Below are 21,311 nucleotides of genomic sequence, written 5' to 3' on the forward strand. Positions count from 1 at the left end.
GGTCTGACCAGCACTTTATCGGCAACCCCCGGCAAGAAAGACTAAAACTCGAACAAATTAGGAAATGGCGCTCCACGTCATATTTTCGGGAATGGCGGAGAACAAGTTAAAAAAAATTGTGACTGATTTTGTTTGTTACTGGTATATATAAACTTTTTTTTTTTAAAATAGACCAACAGGGAAATCAGAAATTCACTTATAGATTGTTTCCTGTTAAACCTTGGACCTTACATCTCACCTATGAAAAAATAATTGGATTAATATGACTCACTTCCTTTTGATTCAGTGGCATTGCGATTCACTTCAAACAAAATAATTACATGATAAACAGTCTTACGACAGTCCAATCGGCACTATACGGGTGCATTCTTAGTTTGTTCTTAAAAAAAGGCAAGAAAGCGGACCTTGATTTGTTTTAAAGGACAACCGACACCATTTTTTTTTTGTTTCCTGACATCAGAAAAACGTTTTATAGCCTCTAAAATACCCAAAAAAACGCAGGCTGATATTTTTAGTCAAATGCAAAACACCAATAAAAATCACTTAGTCTCCCAAAACTACTACAAAATGACCCCGGAAAGGTCCCGCCCCCTTTGTTCATGACGTCACGCCAATACGTCTTGCCTTGCTCTAGAATCAAAAATTTGCTTCCGATTCGGAGAAGATACTTTCTTGTTACTCATCCAGTTATTAAAATGATTCAAATAGTTCTGAAGAGGAAAGCATAAATGTTTGCAATCGCCTAAAGAAGTCCTTCCGTATCATTTTGAGGCGTCTGGACTCCAATGTAGCGTCCCAGAAAATGCACAAGATGGCGCCCAAGCTCCGTTGGAAATGGGCTGATTTGTCCGCTGGGAATTTGTGTCAACTAGTATCAAATAGTAGTCTTGGTGCAACACACAACGATTCACCATCGCGTTATTTACGTGTTTTCCTTCTAATTCCGCCATCAACACAATGTTTTCAGACGTAACAAAGTACCCAAAATGCATTGTGTATCGCTTTCTCGGTCAGGGGCGTTCCCTCCGTGACGTCACTTAGGGCATCGTCATCAACTCGAAAACAAGACTTCCTGAATATTCAGCGCGAGTCTTAAAATGTAAAATATAGCTATATGCGGTAGAATCTTTGTAAAATACGCTCAGTAGAAGTCATTTGAAGTGATTTTTACAAAATATGGACACAACTTGCCCGGAGGCGTCGGTTGTCTTTTGATATTCTGGCTTTGACACATTTAAACATGTGAGAGACAAAGACACCTTTGTACAAGATTTCATTTATTAACTATGATACAGATCACATAAGGCTTTGCTGTATACACCCTTCCCATCCAGGCTAATGAACAAACCCAGCAATTTGACATGTTATCTTTTCCAGTATACAGTACCTCATTACTTATTTTACCCCCCTATTAAGCCCCTCCCTCAAAACAGTTCATAACCCCCCCCCCCCCCCAATATCTCTTAAACAGTCCGAGTGGTGAAGCCCTCTTCTTCCTTTGCGGGAAGAATTCATGCACTATAGTGGGCATCAAAATGAAAACAAACACACAAAAAAAACAAAAAAATTGCATTTGTATTTACTATTAACAGAAAAAACATTTTGAAAATAAACATATTCTATCACCATGGACAAAAGGGCAAACATGTCAAAGCCCATGCCCATACCAACATATCACAAACAGCCCCATTTGATATATCTTTTTTTTAACTTAACTGACACCGTCATTTGGAGCAAAAAAAGTCACATTTCTTTATCTTAAATGTTCTATTGTTCTGCAGGTCATCTTTTTTTTTTTTTTTTAATCGGCCTTTGGCTGCCTCACCATTATTTCAACACACAGACTGGACACACTGGCTTAAACACACACACACACACACACACACACACACACACACACACACACACACACACACACACATAACCAACCAGTGGTCAACAGTTGTCTCTCTCTCTCTCTCTCTTTCTCTCTCTAGCTAACTCTCCCTCCCTCTCAAGTCATCGCTGAACTGCCCATGACGATCCTGATAATTTAGATGAGCAAACATGCTTACCCGACCGACGGGCGCAGTGAGCACGAGGAGAGCTGCATTCCTGGACGTCACCTTTGTTTGGATCACGATGCTGTCTGGACGTCTGCCACGGATAGATACACACTCCTCATTCCAGCGCACAAACACACGCACACACAAAACGGTGGGTTGGGAAGGGGGGTAGATAGGTAGTGTTTGTATAATAAAAGCTCCTTTCCTGGAGTTCAGTAAAGTTTTAAAAGGCTTTTTTGGGCCAATGAGGACGTTTCAGGTGACCTTGGCGAGCATCTGGGTAACGCACAAAAACACACTTGAAAAGCGATTGGGATTATAGACCCACCCCAGCCCTTGCCCACGTCTCGCCGGTTTCCACGGTAACAGCAGGCCACGGAAGGGAATTTGGGATGGTCCGTTCCGGCCATGGTGAAGGATGAATGTGCTAGTCTGTTCTGATGTTCATTGGCAAAACAAAAAAAAAAAAAAAACAAAAACAAGCAGAGCCACTCACTCAAAAGGGGGGGACAGGAGGGTGTAATAGCAGAAAAGCGACAGTGGGGGCAGTGTGGGGAAACAAGTTCTTGGGGAGTTATTTTCAAAGTCATGGAAAAAAAGATGCCATTTTATGAAATGTAGTGAGAAAAGAAATCCCTCCATAACATTGCCGCTATTCAGTATTTCTTTCCAAGAATAACATTATTATTTCATAAGAATAGGACAAACAAGCGATATTAATTTACTCTTGTTTTGTTCAATAATTATGGGATAATCCTAAATTAACATTAGAACATGAATAGAGTGTTGTAATTTGAAAGTCACAATCATGTAAAACACATTTGGGATTTTTTTATTTTCTGCTTGAGAAGGAAAAAATATTACTACCGGTACTTTTTCCAAGAGATCATGCTATTTATTACAACTAAAAATGTATTATTATTATTATCATCACTTCATTAAGAAAAAAAATGTACTGAAAGACTCAATTAGTAATAGCACAAGAAAAAAAACATATTTTTCCCCCTCTAATGTTTCCATTAAATTTTCGAGTTAATTTACAATTTTTGATGATTTTTAATGACCTATCTTAAAATTTAGATTAATGAAAATTAGTTATTAGTTTGGGGTAATATGTGTTTTTTTTATACTTTTTTGATATATTTATTTATTTTTAAGTCCACAAGGTAAAGTTGCAATTACTGAAATGTTGACTCATGCATTAGGGTGCCTTGAGGTAAATAATCTTAATTGTGTGAAGAAAACCGTCCAATCTCACTTCATTTGTCAAGATTTTATTTATCTACCAAAAAAAGTGTTTTTTGTTCATCTATATCAGCAACGTATAGGGACAGGAAGAATTACAAAGGCTCTTTTACTATATAAGAGATAAACTATTAGATACGGTGTGAGAGTTTCACTTGTGTAAAATATGTGCCTTGGCGCAAAGATGCAGTTTTTGAAGAAAAAAAAAAAAGAAAACTGATTTAAAAAAAAACCCAAACAAACAGCAACGAAAGTGTCCCAACGCCCACAATAGTGGCTGCAATACCCCCAGTGTTCCTCTAGATGTGAGTGGTGTGCACCCAGTTGACTGAGTGAGGGTGAAGTCACAGCTCCAATGCAAAAAAAAAAAAAAAAAAAAAAAAAAAAAAATGCCTTCAAAGTGCTCAGAAAAGTGCTTTATGAACAAGGTCCTTACAGTGAAAACCGCAGCAATGACTCACACGTACACACAGCAAGCAAAAATAACACACAGACGCGCACACACACACATGATTCTCTACAGAAAATGGTAGTAAAGTGGAGGTGTGGGCCGACTAAAACAAATCTTTTACCAGTAACTACATCAAGCAGTGTACAGTAGGCTGAATGGAAAGAGCGCGAGTGCGGCCATGATCCTTTGCCCTGATCTGAAGATCCGGTTTGTTGAGTTTTTTTATATTTTCTCTCCCTTGGCAAAAAAACCCTTGAGTGAAACCGGCTTTGTGTGCATGGGTAGCGATAAGAATTTCAGTGAACAAATGTAGGGGAGAAGGGGTGAGGGGTCATTTTACAGCTGAGTAACAAGAAAAAAAAATGGGACGGAGGGGCTGCTAATGTGTTCTCAGTTCAAGTTCCTCCTGCGTGACATCGTCTAAATCGTTTCAAGCAACATTTTCTACTCTTCATAGCCGCGCTGTTCCCAGTTGGAAGTGAAACCGAGCGTGGAAAAAGGGAATTGAAGTGGCTAGGGTGAAGACAAGCACAGGAGGCTCACACGCCCTCTACCGAAGCATCTTCCTGAACTGTCCTCTTCCCACTTCCTGTTCCTGTGACACCAATCGGGAAAAAAGGGGATTGAAGTGGCTAGGCTAGGCCTCTCTGGACAAGCACAGTAGGCTCACACGCACACTTCAAAAACATCTTCCTCAACTATCCTCTTCCCATTTTCTGTTACTGTGACACTAATCGGGGAAAAAAGGGGAATTGAAGTGGCTAGGGTAGATTCTCTAGACAAGCACAGGAGGCTCACACTCCCTCACCTAAAGCATCTTCCTGAACTGTCCTTTTCCCACTTCCTGTTCCTGTGACACCAATCGGGGAAAAAATGAATTGAAGCGGCTCGGGCAGGCCTCTCTGGACAAGCACAGTAGGCTCACACACCCTCTCCCAAAGCATGTTCCTAAACTGCCGATCCTTCAATGTGCTCTTTCCACTTCCTGTTCCTGTGACACCAATTGGGGGGAAAAAGGGAATTGAAGTGGCTAGGGTAGGCCTCTCTGGACAAGCACAGTAAGCGCACACGCCCTCTCACAAAGCAGCTTGCTGTACTGCCGATCCGTCAATGTGCACTTCCCACTTCCTTTTCCGGTGACACCAATTGGGGAAAAAGGGAATTGAAGTGGCTAGGGTAGATCTTTCAGGACAAGCACAGGAGGCTCACACGACCTCTTTTCAAAGCATCCTCCCGTACTGTCGATCCCTCAAAGTCTTTTTACCCACTTCCTGTTCCTCGTTCCGTTGTCAAAATCTCTTTCCGACGCATTCTCAATCATATGTTTCCCCTTAATCCCTTCGTGGTTCACAGTGTGTGTTGTTCCGTAGGGGGGTGATGGGGATGAAGGGAGGGCGGCAGCAGGGCTGGCAGAGGTAACTGGGGCGTGGCCGGCGGGGAACGGGGCGGAGACCGGTGATGGTGCAATGGTGGGCCATAGTGCGGGATGATAGGTGGGGTGGCCGGGAGTACATAAGGGGTCGGGGGGGACGGCGCCGGAGAGGAAGAGTAGCCGGCGGCCATGCACGAGTACGCCGAAGTACCCCCGCCATAGGGCAGCGTGGAGGTAGGCGAGCCCGGGAGGCCGTCGGCAAGGGCTTGGTTGTAGAAGAAGTATGCGCACTGATGGATGAAGCTTTCAATGATTGTCTGGTAGGTGCGCGTGGCCGTCAGGGCGTCCATGGTGGTGAAATCGGGTCGCATCAACGTGGGCCAGAAGCAGATGGAGAGGTTTTCACTGGTCATCAGGTTCAGTTTGCTGTGCTGGCTCACCCTGCGGAGCAAGAACAGTGATCCGTTAATTATTTTGGTGATGCCCAACCACTTCATTGAACGGACGTGAAAAAAACGTAAAGAAAGTAACAACCAGTCCAGTCCATCTGGGAAATTAAAAAAGGGGGCTAAATTCTAAAATGGATGTAGCCCGATTTAACATACAAAACGGATTGAAATAAACCAAAGTACATTCATTGGAGCCTGATACGTATTTCTAAATTGCAAATGAAAAAACATTATTTGAGTAAAATCTATTTTACTAATAGCAGTGTTTGAAATAACGTCGGCTCGGAGGCGTACAACTTTTATGTCAGGCATACAACTTTCAAAACGTCTCGGACCGGGTGACCGACAACTTCTGCAAGAAAAAATTTTTTAAAAAAAATGTCAATCAAATGTTTGTTTTATTCAATAAAGCAAAAGCTACAAGCACATTGCCACAAGCCACGTGGACTCCTCTTCCTAAGCGTCTTTCAAAACTTTCAAGTACACTTTACAGTCACAGTATAGTCCGAAGCACGAAAAAGGCTTCTGATTGGCTGCCGTGCCGAGTATGCAAATTGCCAAACGAACGTTCGTTTGACAATTTGCATACTCAGTAACTGTAAAGTGTACTTGAAAGTTTTGAAAGGCGCTTAGAAAGAGGAGAAATACGGTACTTTCACGGCAGGTTACACTATAGTATGGTCTCGTTGCCTTGCTAGTTGAGTGCATTTCGTCCATTGCTAAAGTACAAACAGTAGCTGTTGACAGCCATGAGTTATACATTAAATATAACATGAGTTTGTGCAGCTCTGTCGCAGGAGAAGATTCCGTTTCCGCGTTGCGCATTGAGCGCTAGCATTGAGCTAACAGACTTCATTCAGCAAAATGATGAAAATAAAAATAAAATATATATATATATGGCGGAAAGATTTCTTATTTGCTTTTTGTTGACAAATAATGTTCATGTTCAACCCTGTTATTTGTTGTATTCATGTTATTTGGTCAATTTGTTGGAGGCTCTCACGTTCAAAATTGAACATTAGCGAGCTGTACTGGACTGCACCGTTGTAGTTAAACATCAACTGACAGGAGTCATGAGAACGATTTGTCAGGGATGTTTTTTTTTTTGTTGCAAACGCACTTTCTCTGAGTGTGGTGGGACATTGGCGGGGGTGGGAGGTGACTCACAATTAGCAATATCAAAGAACACAGTTGCTGCAGCAGCTCAAAGCACAAATGAATGAACTGCAATGCGCTTGACGTCATGATTTGCAATGCTGACCACAAGAGTCTTGTCACGTTTCGCCCATGCTATTAGTGGTAGCGCGTCACACTTAAATGAATGGCAGATGTTTTGAAATGAAGTATTTTTTGTGTTCTCAGGCTAGGGATGGGCATTTGTGTAATGCACTCATTCCGTTTTGGCACGATTGCTTCAGGGTAATTTCAGATGAGCAAATATTTTAATAAACGCAAGTACGGCGTGGAAATAAACTCATTCACTGCCATTCTCGAATTCAGTGGGGAATTGAAAATATGGCATGAAGCGAGCCCCATTCTTGAATTTGTTCAGGTTTTGGTTTTTCTTGCAGGGACTAACGATAAAGCGCTGGTCAGACCTCTGGCAATGTTGTTTTCCCCTCTACGAGGGGGCAGCATTTCCTTTATTTCCATGTTAGCGCTTTGTTCCAGCTTAATCTCCAGATTTTCAATGTTGATGTGGTATTGAAATGAAAATGTTTTGGTGACACCGCTATTTCTAAGTGAAAATACCAACTGTGTCAGCTCTTGTCACTTCTACTCACGACAATCGGCGTTACAGAGAAGGTATGGAGGAAAGGAGCATTAAAAAGAGGTGTAGTCGTCACCGCCGTCAAAGGACATCTTCAAATTCGTCACTCACTTGTTCAAGTGGCTGATAACATATTTGAAGACTTCGTAATTCTCCCGAGGGAAGCGACGAAGAATGTCCTTCATCGTCTGGAAGCGCTGCTCCCTATCGTTGATCTCTGAATGGTGGCAGAGGAAGAAAAATAATTAAAAAGAAAGAGTGAGAGAGGCGAAATTTGCGGTGGAGGCAAAAATGTGACTAAGAGAAAAGACAATCAGACGTTCTTGAGGGAAGAAGCAAAACAAAGATGAGGGCAAGCACAATTGGAAAGTGTAATGAAAGATATTTGACTCAAATAATAGAGCAAGACACAGTCATTTCTTCCAACAACAGTACATATTTCACATGATTCAAAAGCATGCCAAGCTGTGACACAATGACCACACACATCGAGCGCAAGAATACCACATAGACGACAATTGGAGTGTTCACCAGCACACATACACAAAAACACACACAGGGAGTGAGTCCGAAAAGATGACGTCACCCATCTAACATTCGGTCCCATGTGTATGGTATATGCGATCGGGGCGGACAAAGCAGCAGATGTTGTTACGGCACACATGATTTACACGTAGAGAATTGGAATTTCTCATTCCCGCCTTGAGGTCGCAACAGATCAAAACCACATTTTAGGTGCAATCACTATACGCCGAACCAGCTCCCGACGGCATCGCGTCCATCAAGTGTGATGTCTTACACTGCTGTTACGTTGACACCAGCAAAGATAGGAGACAGCGAGGAAGCAAACGCTTGATTTGTTTCTGGCAGTTGTTGTCAAGCATTCGGGGGGATTTGAAAATGTTGATTGACTGGGTCATGGCTGTGGGAGACTAAAAATGACACGCAGTACAGCAATCCAACATTTGTGGTAGGTCGATACTAGGTACCTGACAGCCACGGCAGCCGCATTTCAGGGCATATGGATAATATGAGACAGTTTTGAAGACACGCTAAGGGACAAGATGAGCAAATGCCACGTGCAGTGATGGCCTAGGATGCTTGTTCAGATTTTAAAACTGTCCCAAAAGTGCTGATGAGAAAATTAGTCGACCATACTTGAACGAGTTTGATGCGACTATACCTGATACTAGTGATGCACCCGACTGTGCCAAGGCTACGAGACGTGTGGCGAGTAAAAAAAAAAAAAAAAAGGTGAAGTAATTTGAAACTCTTTCATGACCGATGAAAAGGTTTCTTCAGCCGTCACCTGTACTTATTTGAAGGTGTCGGATGTTTCACTTCTCATCAAAGAGGCTTCGGCAGCGAACTAAAATGTTTGCTGTTAGCTCTGGACCTATATATATCCCTACTGTCCAGAGGTGTCGGTGCCAGACCTCTGCTCTGATAGGTCCCTGCACTAAGGTTGGGGGGAGCAGACAACTATTTCCTGAGGCTACACTGATTACTTCTATTGTCCTGACCGATTATGGCCTATGACTGGCCTGATTGCCCCATTTGCACTGATATCACCTCGTCAGCATAACTAAGAGATGTTTGATCGGACACCTGTGTCTGAGCCTTTGTCCACAGTGTCCGATTGAACATGTCTGACACTAAGCCTATCTGGTAACGATCTCAGACATGTGTCGTAAGCACGATCCAAATTAAACTTCACCCCACCATGGCGATTTAGTGAAGGGTTTTGCTGTTTTATAAAAATAGCTTGTTTTACTCCCCTTTCAAACCATGTATTTTCTTTCGCTGAGATTTTAACCTCATTTTGGTCAAATGAGCGGTTGCTAGCTTTTAGGTGCATATGTACTGCAGATTGATTATCCCCGCGATGTTGATGTCTTTTTTTTTTAGCTTTATGACCACATATGGATTTCCAAGCCATGAATCCATACAGTCCTTTATCTGTGCTTTTACAGTTTTAACCAATATAAAAGGTAAAACTCATCCTACGGTAAATAATAACAATAACAATAATAATAATAATAATAATAATCATCACACATTTCATTTATAAGCGCATTTCAAAACTCTCAAGGTTACTTTACAGTCAAGGATAAATACAATATAATCAATACATAGCAGTGTAAAAAAAGAATGTACTATCCAGCAAGAGGGGAATTCTGAAAACGGTTTTAGCTGGGAATCTTCTCCCAAACTAAGCTTTCAGACTGCACTTATTTTCTTTTTCCGACCGTTCAGACCCTCTTTTGTGGTAACGCCTGCAGGAGCCTTATCAGGTCGCTGTCACGGCTGAGGGGTCTTGCCAGGGCCGTTAAAAAAATGAAACACACACACACAAACAGGCATATCGGAGTGTATGCGTGAAGGAAGCCAGGTTGACAGCACGACGCAGCCTTCGGCGAAATATCTGCCAAGATGCGAGTCAAAGTTTTGCCTTAAATCTTTATTCCTGCGTGGAAGCAGGCAGAATAAAAGAGCAGAGCGACCTCATTTATCTCAGCCAAGACTTATTCAAGGAGACCCAACTCTTCGGAATCCTGCCGTCATCACATTTACTTTTCTTGCGCCATCACCCCCAAGCCTAAAAAATATTCTGGCCTCCATCCTATTTTGCACGGCTCACACTGAGGGGTAAATCCAATTCTCCCCATGACCGGACTTGCTTTGTGTGTGTTGTACTTGTTAGGTTCAAGAAATGCAGAAGGGATTTCAAGGAAAGTCCAATGAGCTTTTGCTTTAAAGAAGCAAATTTCCTACCAATTCCAAACTTTTTTTTCACCAATATTATTTGACAAGAGCACTCCAGGACTTACTGAAAGCCTCCACCAGCTCGCCCTGCATGCTGTAGGGGACAAGAGGTTCGGGAAGCTCCGAGAAGTAGGCCTTCATGGCGCCAGCTACCGTGTTGATCGTGAAGTCTTTCTCAACAAGGTCCAGGTTATGATCTGACAAAGAGGAGGCATGACAGGGTTGATCACACAACACTGGCTGATGTACTCACCTTGATACATACTTACGGCCCCCCCATGCCTTCCTTTTTATTTTATTGGCATATTGCAAAAATGAAAAGAGCGTCATTCACTGCCAGACAATGTTCAAAAAATGTGTCCACTCCAGTACCAGGGTTTTTGTCATTTTCACTCAAATTCCCACAGAATATTGAGTTTTAGGACTACATCAACATTCAATGCAGCGTAAGAAATCTTAGACTCTCTTCTTTCATCAGAAAAAAAGAGTTAATTTCAAAATGATATGGGTCTGCAGTTATATGAGCTTGAAATGAGGGCGGCGTCCAAAAATACAATGCGATACATACATATTGGTTTATATAGCACTTTAACAACAGCTGAAGCTGGAACAAAGCGCTGAGATGGGAAAAAGGAAAATGCTGCCCCTTGTGGAAAAAAAAAAACATTGCCAGAGGCCATGGCCAGCGCTTTATCGGCACACAAGCATGAAAAAACAAAACCCGAAAAAATTCGGGAATGGCACTCCACGTCATTCTTTTCAATCCCCGAATAAATTTGTGAATGGCAGTGAATGAGTTAAAATATATATAAAAAATATATTACCACAATTGCATTTATTTCAATGACATGACTACTGTATTGTTAATCGGGCTCATGGCTATTTGAATAATGAATCTGTTTTATTTATTTTTTCAGTTCATCAATAAATCATATGAATAAAAATGACCAGAAAAAAAACAGGACATTATCTCAGCATGACAGAGAAGAAAACGCATTAACCAACCAACGATTCCTTTAATACACTCCATGTTTTGTAGTATGGCTGAGAGGAAAGAACTGGCATCTGTGCTTTATGTTGTACATAAAGCATATTTGACAAAAAAAAACGACTTGAAATGTGTGCAGATGGTACTCCCAATTATTTGCTTTAGGGGCTTTAGAATACAAATATACCGGAGTCCAATTCTAAATAAAAAATGAACATCTTTGATTTTTATTTTCTACTCGTCCAACTTTATCGCATCATTTTGAGAGGCGCTACGAATATTTTGCTCGCGTTGTTTAGATAAATGAGACACTCAAAATATTACCAATGGCTCTCAGTACGATGCAGGAGAATTGAACAGCATTGCAGGCACACGGTGTTAATGAATAACTCCCAGCCAAAGTGTCAATCAAAATGACTGGCTTGAATTATTCAGAATGCTTCAAATCTGATTCCCCGAGTTGGACTCGGCCTCATTTATATGTCGATGCGCTTACATTCTGAAGCCGTCTTACCCCGTTATCCATCTTATCCGTGATATGCTTCATTAAACAAACCAATCTAAAGATAATGAACTGCCCTAACCTTATAAGACACACGCATGGGCAGCACATACACATGCACAGTGAGAGCAAAATGAAAACTGAGAATAGTGCTACCATTTACATAGTCTGTTCCCAAATATTATTCATTTGAATAAAATGAAAAAAAAAGTTGACTATGAACTCTATCGAATCTTTTGGGATGTTGAAGTGGACGTGTGGCTGAACGCATACAAAAAGATCATTAGTGAAGGATGTTGGACCTGGGAGAGTCCCTAATCACAAAGCGCTGGGGCGGAATCGCGCTGAACCAGAGAGGGTCTTGCCCGATGTGTTCCCACAAAGTGTTTTTGTTGTAAATTTTTGTATAATGGATCATATACAGTCCATCCCCATGAGACATGTCCATCACTATCTTTGTACCGTGTGAAGTTGTGTTCTTATCGCAATGAGGTGATAGAGAATAGACAGAAAATAAGTTATCCAATTTACAAGTTCCATGCTGTTGTATGCTTAGTTGTCCGAACAAAAGGCCCACAATGGAAGCACAGGAAATCTAGGGTCAATCTGAGGTGAACAGACACAGCCTGTTAAACTGTTATCCTCAGGTAGGAGATATGGCCTTGGGCGGAATTTAGGACTTTGTAACTCCTTCACAGTTCATCGAAAGACAACCCATTAAAATGTCTCTGTTCTGTTGGTTTATGGATGTTGGTGCTTGGGATGTCCAAGGGCGTGGTGTTCAAATCAACAAGACTGTGTTTTACTAATGTATCGTTTAAATTTGCAGATACTCTCAATAAATACCTTGGCAGAGGGCTATAGAGGTTGAATGGCTTCGTCCCCTGCCGGCAGTTAAAGACAATCTTCCTGTGTTTGAGCCTTTGTTCACAGTGTGTGACCGAACATCTCTGACAAAAGTGAAGAATACACACCTTGTTCAAATTGACGCTGCATGCTCTCCATCTCTGCCTTGTTCCCACTGACTCTGTAGATGCCCTCGGTGCTCAAGCCTGGCAAAAAAAGAGCAGTTACCATATCATTTAGGAACGTTCCATTGTGCTTAATTTACAGAAGCACTCTCGTGATTCGCCCCATTGTTACATCACTTGGTCTGAACAACACTCATTACGCCTAGGAAGAACTCCTGCGGGCCAGTGAAAAGACTAAGATAAGAGCTCTCTTAAGATGCACTTCTTTTAGACATATGACGCTGCAGTACTCGAAATGTTTTACTGCTCTTTATTAGAGACAGATCTGTGTTTGTTTCAAGGCTTCACTGTAAAAACAGGTGGGGGAAAAAAGGCAAGAATCGTCAAGCCACCTAATATATTCCACCTTGGATTCACCAGCTGTGTGCTCATACGGTGTGTTTACTTGGGTTTCAAACGTCACACAAAAAGCACAGTCAAAAGTGATGTCTAGGGGTTTCATTTAAAGGACAACCGACGCCATAATTTGTAAAATCACTTCAAATGACTTCTACTGAGCGTATTTTATAAAGATTCCACGGCATATAGCTATATTTTACGTTTTAAGACGTGCGCTGAATATTCATGAACACTTGTTTTCGAGTTGATGACGATGCCTGACATGACGTCACATCAGGAACGCCCCTGACCGAGAAAGCGACACACAATGCATTTTGGGTACTTTGTTTGGTTTAAAAACTTTGTGTTGATCCATGTTGATGGCAAAATTAGAAGGAAAACACAAATAAAACGATAGTGAATCGTGTGTTGCACCAAGACTACTATTTGATTCTAGTTGACACAAATTCCCAGCAGACAAATCAGCCCATTTCCAACGGAGCTTGGGCGCCATCTTGTGCATTTCCAGGGACGCTACATTGGAGTCCTGATGGCTCAAATTGATACGCAAGTACTTCTTTAATCGATTGCAAACATTTATGCTTTCCTCTTCAGAACTATTTGAATCATATTCATAACTGGATGAGTAACAAGAAAGCATCTTCTCCGAATATGAAGTCATTGTTTTGATTCTAGAGCAAGGCAAGACGTCCTGGCGTGATGTCACAAACAAGGGGGCGGGACCTTCTGAAACTCGCCTTCTCCGAGGTCATTTTGAAGTACAGTAAAGTCTCGTTATATCGATATCGGATATATCGATAGTCCCGGTTATATCGATACTATTTCTATGCACGCACGGAGAAAATTACATGCAAACAGGGTCGGATATATCGATAGTCCCGGTTATATCGATATTTTTTCGGACTCCCTTGAATATCGATATAACAAGACTTTACTGTAGTTTTGGGACACTTTAACTAATTTTTATTGGTGTTTTGCATGTGTCTAAAAATATCAGCCTGCATGTTTTGGGTACTTTAGATGCTATAAAACGTTTTTCTAATGTCAGTTAGGAAACAAAAAACAATTGTCGGTTTGCCTTTAAATGTTTGCTAAGGAAGCCTCTGTTGGATTTTATTCCATACTGTTGCAGAACAAAGCATCGTGGACAACTGGAAAGGCCGTATCGAGCACCGGTAATGCCGTTTGAACCCCCATTCTTCTTTTGAGTATTTTTTAAACCAGTTTGTTTGTTCTGTGTCATCTATTACTGACAAAATAAATGGTAAAATGTGCTTCTAAGCAGTCATATTTATCATTACGAGGAAAATATAACATGTAGTTTCTTCGGCGGTCTGTAATATTCCTGAAGTAGTATAGACATTCATAGACTCATTCATTACATTACCTTCTATATTGTTACAATACACACTTACCGTTAAAATTATGTGCAAATGTTTTCTGTTACAAATGATACATCAAGTTTATCTTAGTTTCTTCTTTGGCAGGGGGAGGTCATGAACAATAACTTTTTTAAAAAATTGATTGACCAAAGAAATGAACAACAGAACAAAGGAGCAAAAAATAAGTGGATTATCCCTCTAGTTCTACGACATGGCGACAGTGTATTTGTTTTCCTATTCTTTGGCTTCCTTTTTTTCAAACACTGAATATTTATAATAAAACCTGGATTACCTTGACAAAAAAGATTTTAAAAAAAGAAAAAAGTTCCACAACTTGCACAAACTTTGGGGAACCATTACAATACCAAAGACGGCTCCGATGACAAGAACACAGCACAAGTCTGTGGTATAGAAAGAGCACAGTTATGGTTCTTCGTCAATTTTGAGAGCAATTGTCCTTTCAAACGTTTGCTAGATACAAAGAAGGATCGAAGAAGGCGATGTAGTGAGGGAGCTAAGCGGGTTGAGGCGGAGAAGAGTATGTCATCGACCACCTCCGTCTACCAATCAATTAGCCGCAAAGGCTTTTCAAAGCAGAGAAACAGAAAGCAGGCCGGGAGGGAACAAAAGAGGGTTGATGATGTGAGGGGGGAGGCAGTAAACACCCAAAGATGAGTGCCAAACGGGAATGAATGCGTAGTGGATGAATCAAAGAATCGAACTACAGACAGGAGGAAGACATGGTGGGGTAAGAAGTCTTGCAATGGCGCAAATCACCAGGAAACTTCACTAAGAAGCTATTGACATTTTATTTGGAGTGGATTATGCATTTAAGTCAATACTTAACCGAAAAGGGGCCGTTAACAGAATCGGTTTCTCAATGAACTTTCGTCCAAGTGGCTTGTCAACAAAAAAAAGGGTGACTCCTACTACCCCAGAAAAAGCAAGGCGAGTAATGTCATGAATTAATTCAATTTGGTTCGGTTAATTGTCTTCAAGATTAAAAGGTCGGTACTGTTGGACAGTTTGCGGCTGGATGGATGCATGGCATGAGGAGCCCGCGTTGAGAAGGAGCATAAGTGGAACTGTCACGGCTTGGAATTGAAGCGGATTTATGTGGGTCAGGAGATGTGAGAATCTCTTTTTGTCATTGGATGCTACAAAACATTGGCTTTCAAAACTTGGCTTGAAGCAGACGTGCACGTTCCATTACAATGTCTCTGATCCACTGGTGAAAATGAGGCTTTCATCCTCTCCTGTTTCATCTAAAACGTATGTAATAAAGTGTTTGTCTTGTACTCAAACATCATAGAGTACATGGGGAAAGTCGTTAAGATTGCACAACTGTCCATTTTTTATGTTCCTGTTGTTTATTATTTTGCTTTGTGTTGACTATTATGTGAAGGGCTTTGTTACAGCTGCAGCTGTTGTGAAAGCGCAATATAAATTAGGATGTATTGTATTGTATTAAGTTACATTTGAGAAAAAGCATCAGATTTTTGTATGCCCTCGTTTTAAAGACAACAATCTCCCCAATGGTGTTTGCAGCCTGAAGGTTGATTTGATTTGTGATAGCCTGGGTGCCGAGTGTTGCCCTTCGCGTCACTGCGAAGGATCACACGGCGAGCAGATAAATACTCTACAAGCTCGCTAATATACGCTCATAAGAGAGCTATCCTGCCAAGTGAAAGGCAGAGCTGATGGCAGAAAACAGGTGTAAAATAAAATGACAATTATAGACGCTCCCCTACTTACGAACATTCGAGTTACGAACCACAGTGCATACAAACATGTAGTGTTCTCTCCAGTTGGACATATACAGTGATACCTTGGCTTACGAACTCAATTGGTTCCCAGACAGTGTGTAAGGCGAAAAGTGTTATCCCAAAAAATAATTTCCCATAGGAAACCATTAAAATGAGAATAATCCATTCCCAGGTCCCCATAAAACATAATTTTCTACTTTCTAATTTTCTGAGCATTAAAACTACACAAAATATACTATTATATATATATATACTACTCTATTATTTTATGTATGATAAATGTGCCATGGTATTATAATTAAAGAAATAAACTGTACTATATTAATAATGTCGTTTTATTTACCTTTGTGTTGGTCGTTGATGGCTTGATGGAATGGAGTGGCCGGTTTCCTCAGCATTAAACATTTGATGAGGAACATAGCCTTCTTTTTTCACCATCTTGAGGAATGATCCCTTGTAGGTGCTTTCTCTGCGATAATTTTATCTAGTTCCTCATCAATTGTGTTCTCTTTAGCTGGGTTGACAGCTTTTTGCATCAAGTGTACAGATGGCTTGTGCGGGTTGTTTATGGAGCCTGATTGATGGGATATTTTAACCTCGCAGTCTACACTCTGCCTTTGAACTATCAAAGTTGAAACTTTCATTGTCGTCTGCCTGTCTCTTTAATGTTTAAACCACATCGCCTCTCTGCTGCATTCTTGGCCAATCACGTGGCTTTAACAGGAAAACTGGGGGTGGGGAATAGAGGACAAAAACAGTTGGCTACCATTTTGTTGTTAGGAGAAATGGCTCGTTCACGAACGACACATCACTCATTGTGGCGCTCCGTGCGTATCCCGAAAAATAGTTTGTATGCCAAGGTAAAATGTTCATAAATTTAACGTTTGTAAGCCAAGGGGTTCGTAAACCAAGGTATCACTGTACATATCTTTATCGAGTATATATGTTTTTAAATGTTTATTTTTCAGTATAACCCAATACAAGTTTAAGCCTTAAACATACATTCCATACAAAATATAGCACTGATGCAACTTACAAAATAATTCACCTTACGTTTGGAACGTATCTCGTTCGTAAATAGAGGAGCGTCTCTATTTTAGAAAGTTCGTAGCAACTTGGCTATGGCTAAAAAAAAACAAAAAAAACAAGTGTTTAAAAAAGGGACAGCAATCTTTTCTTTTTATTTATCAAAAATATGTAATAACAGTTTTTTCCTCCGATTCAATCTGGCTGCGGCTCATAGTGAAGATCACCAGCAATCTTTCCGAATAAGATTTCATTGAAGATATTTTTAAAGATAACACAAGATAAAAGGGAGCCCCACACACACCAGCCAATGTTTTGCTGTCAGTATTTTTACACGAAGTAAGGATGTGGGTCAAAGTGGAGAGCTCAGGGTCAGATTGACAATGCTTGCTGATTAACCAGCTGCCGCCAAGGTGACAAACACAGTGTCAGCACTGTATCGTAATTTCCTGAACAAACCATTTTGACGGCAGATTGTAGACACAGATAGCAGGAGATAAGTAAGTTTGATTTATAGGGGCGACGAAAATCTCATAATAGGTAGTTTCTTGCCCCCCCCCCCCTTTTTTTTTCATCACCTTTTCCATGTGTTGGTGGTGCTTTTGTGCAAAAAGGGTCTTCTACTTTTAAACTATAATACACTGACTGGACACATCATTCTATCCACCTGGAATATCCGGTGTTCTCTCCCTCAATTTAGGATTTCAAACTTGCATTCTGCTATCTTTCTATTTCAACTTGATTAATTGTTCAGCGTGCATTTCTATTCAGGTTTAATGGTGGATATCAAGTCAACTCCTTCACTGCCAGACGATGTGCAAAAATGTGTCCACTCCAGTGCCAGGGTTTTTGTCATTTTCACTAAAATTGCAGGACACCACAGAATATTGTGTTTTAGGACTACATAAAAATTCAATGCAGTGTAAGAAACCTTAAACTCTCTTCTTTCATCAGAAAAAAAGAGTCAATTCCAAAGTTATATAGACCTGGAGTTATCTGAGCTTTAAATGGGGGCTGCTGTACAAAATACAAGACATACATATTGATTGATATAGCTGAAGCTGGAACAAAGCGGTAACAAGGACAAAAGACAAATGCTGCCCCCTCAAGGAAGGGAAAAACATTGCCAGCGGTCTGACCAGCGCTTCATCGGCATCCAGAAAAACCAAAACCCGAATATATTCGGGAATGGCGCTTCACGTCATGCTTTTCAATTCCCAAATAAATTCAGGAATGGCAGTCAATGAGTTAAAAACCCCAATTGTGATTTTTTTTTTACCTACGGGAAGGCCCACGATAAAAGGAATAAAACAGGAAGAGGACGAAGAGATATAAGGAGACAAGAAGGAGACAGGTGATATCACTGCAGAGAAATACAAATGTGGGTGAGGAAATAGATGAAGGAAATCAAAGATGACAGGTGGAAAATACTAAATGAGACCGAGGGTGGCGGGGGTGGGGTGTGACTCAGAGGTTCAGAAACAAGGTCAGTGAAGGACAGGGAGAAGAAACTAACTAAATCATACACTGGAGGGTATGAAGTAAAAAACATTCTAGCTTTTGATTGTAACTGGTCCATTTCACATGTAAATACAACAAGGTGAAACCTATCGTGACGGTTCATGATCCAGAGCGTTGCCGTCGCTCTCCCATTTTCAGAGGTTTTGTAAATCTTGAGTAATCCACGCATACACATGCTTTTAAGAGCTGATAGATTAAAGGCGAAATGCGTCGGAATCTCAGTGAGCAGCAGAAATGTTTTCGCTGAACTCACATGGTTTAAATGCAGGTTTGTCTTGTCTCAGGCATTGAAAGAATATGAAGGAAAAACTATGTAAGGCATTGATTCAAAAGGGCAGTATTCACATTTAACATGGGGGCGAGGATTTTGCATTGTAAGACAATCAAATATACACGTGAGGTGCATGTATGTGTTTTGAATATCTTAGGGTATTCTTAAATTATATGGGTCAGGAGTTATCTGAGCGTGAAATGGGGATGGCTGTACAAAATACAATACAATACAATACATACATATTGATTTATATAGCTCTTCAACAACAGCTAAAGCTGGAACAAAGCGCTAACATGGACAAAAGTCCAATGCTGCCCTTGTGGATGGGAGAACATTACCAGAGGTCTGACCAGAACTTTATCGGCACCCAAAAATCAAAACCCTGAACAAATTCGGGAATGGCGCTCCACGTCATGCCTTTCAATTCCCTAATAAATTTGGGGATGACAGTGAATGAGTTAATGTTTGTTCAATAAAGCGATTGAAGCAATACAAGCGACCTTGAGAGTTTTGAAAGCCGCTTATAAATGAAATGTATTATTATTATTATTAATACGAAAGAGGCCAAGGTCAGATTTTGATTTGCCATTGGAAATTGTCCATTTTTTTAATCTGAAAATTTACTTACTACAAATAACATCTATGCTATTTAAATACAGCTTCAGATCCATAATAAACCTCATATTCACTGTTTTTATTTGATTGGATTATGTGCCATGAGATTGGTTTTTCAAAGTAAAAAAAGGCCTTGGTTGACAAAAGAGGTCATGGTGACTAAAAATGATCAAAAAGACGACGCGGTGCAGTTTTGCTCTTACCTGTTGTTTCAATGAATCGGATGCATTTCTCAATGAATACTGGGATTGGCCTCTCTGGGGTTACCGCGGTGACCAACGGCATTCCGAAATAGTTGCTCTCAATATGTTTTGAGATGGAATGCCTCGGCTTCGCTCGTTGTTTCTGAAAGAAATTAAGAGTCAAGATCGGTGTATGGAATCAGAATCTTGCTTGACTGACCTCCCAACACACATACACACATCCCGCACATTCCTTCAAAGCTTATATGATAAGCAATCGTTTGTACAATCCTGTTTTTTAAGATAGACATCACTGTGGCGTCGCTATACTCCACACCCTCCACCCCCACCTTGAAAAAAAACCCATTGAAGCAAAGACTAATTCCTAAAAACCCGTACTCATGACTAAACGACATTCTTTGCCTGTCTCCATATGGCAGCAATTGTATTCAGCGTTAATAGCTTTGGATGGGCATGTTTTGAAGCCACCATCCCCTCCCCAACAAGGCCTGCATCTCTAGTGAGTCTGTCAGGCCCCCGAGGGCTGTGTCCTGGCAGGTTGACTGGTTGGGCAGGGGGTGCATGGTTGGCTGAGCGCATGGGACGGTAGCAGCAGAGCAGGCTTGACAGTGCAGTGGAGGACGGTTCATTAGAGAGATGGAACCCAGAATGGCCTCTGCTCCAGATATTGGCCTCAATGCACTACACTGAAACTGCCTCTAAACACATTTAAACAGCAATACACAGGGACACAAGCCAGGAAACTCCAATTAAGACTGAGGAACTGGACAGAAGTTGACCTGAGTATGTCACACTGACAACTCAACAAACAATCCAAATTGTACTTCTCACAGACCCATTGCTATTGATTAGCGGCCATCCAAGATGAAAATCATCAATGTTGAGGACACTTAAATTCCATCACATCGCAGTTAATAGGGCTTGTAGTTTGAAGAGGGAATAAATCTGTTGCAGGTCCAAACTGACTGATCTATCAGCTGCAATGGTCGCAACGATCCGTCTTGTCACTCAGCAAGCAGACTGGCAAATGGTTTGCCAAATATAGCAGTCAGATCGCCTAGCAGGCCCCATGGCCATAAGTTAATCTCAAAGTCAGAGATATTTTAATGTGGAACTTGAGTGTGGTAACCCACACGGGACAACAAGGGGTACCTGTAATTTACATGCACATTTTGGTGTTAAATACATTGAAATACGTATTGATCCAATTACTGAATTCATCAAAGGGTGATCGGTGGAGTAATTGATTCTAAAAATATGAGATAGGTGCTTCCCTAAAATGACATTTGATGAATAACAACACATATAGCAGCTTTCAAATGGTACTACCGTAATAATACGTGGCTCTGTAGGACAACATTTGTGGTGTGGCACACTGACAATGCAATTCAGTCCACTGTTCCATAAAAAAAATAAACATTTTGATGCCTCACTGTTCTGACACAAAACAGGCAATTCAAATAAAAAGGAGCATTGTCAGCTCTACCTGCACTCTTATTTCTCCACAGCCAAGCTTTTTTTCCCTTTGTTGGATTGTGTTGTCTATGCCGGGACTAATCTCCTAC

The 21,311-nt window shown here is 41.0% G+C and overlaps 1 protein-coding gene across 1 annotated transcript in view; it reads right to left on the reverse strand.

Moving 5' to 3' along the window:
• Positions 1–1,873: 1,873 nt before the first annotated feature.
• The window catches only part of arhgap35a (Rho GTPase activating protein 35a), a 60,493-nt gene continuing 41,055 nt past the window's right edge, over positions 1,874–21,311 (reverse strand). The window contains exons 3-7 of the mRNA XM_089013627.1: positions 19,747–19,888; positions 12,564–12,641; positions 10,165–10,296; positions 7,445–7,550; positions 1,874–5,554 (exon numbers count right to left, since the gene is read on the reverse strand). Of these exons, the coding sequence (XP_088869753.1) occupies positions 5,089–5,554; positions 7,445–7,550; positions 10,165–10,296; positions 12,564–12,641; positions 19,747–19,888 (924 nt within the window). The 3' untranslated portion in view covers positions 1,874–5,088. The remainder of the gene's footprint in view (positions 5,555–7,444; positions 7,551–10,164; positions 10,297–12,563; positions 12,642–19,746; positions 19,889–21,311) is intronic.

The sequence above is a fragment of the Hippocampus bargibanti genome, linkage group LG14 (genome assembly GCF_051943395.1).
Source record: "Hippocampus bargibanti isolate YZ-2025 linkage group LG14, ASM5194339v1, whole genome shotgun sequence".
In the NCBI taxonomy this organism is placed as follows: Eukaryota; Metazoa; Chordata; class Actinopteri; order Syngnathiformes; family Syngnathidae; genus Hippocampus; species Hippocampus bargibanti.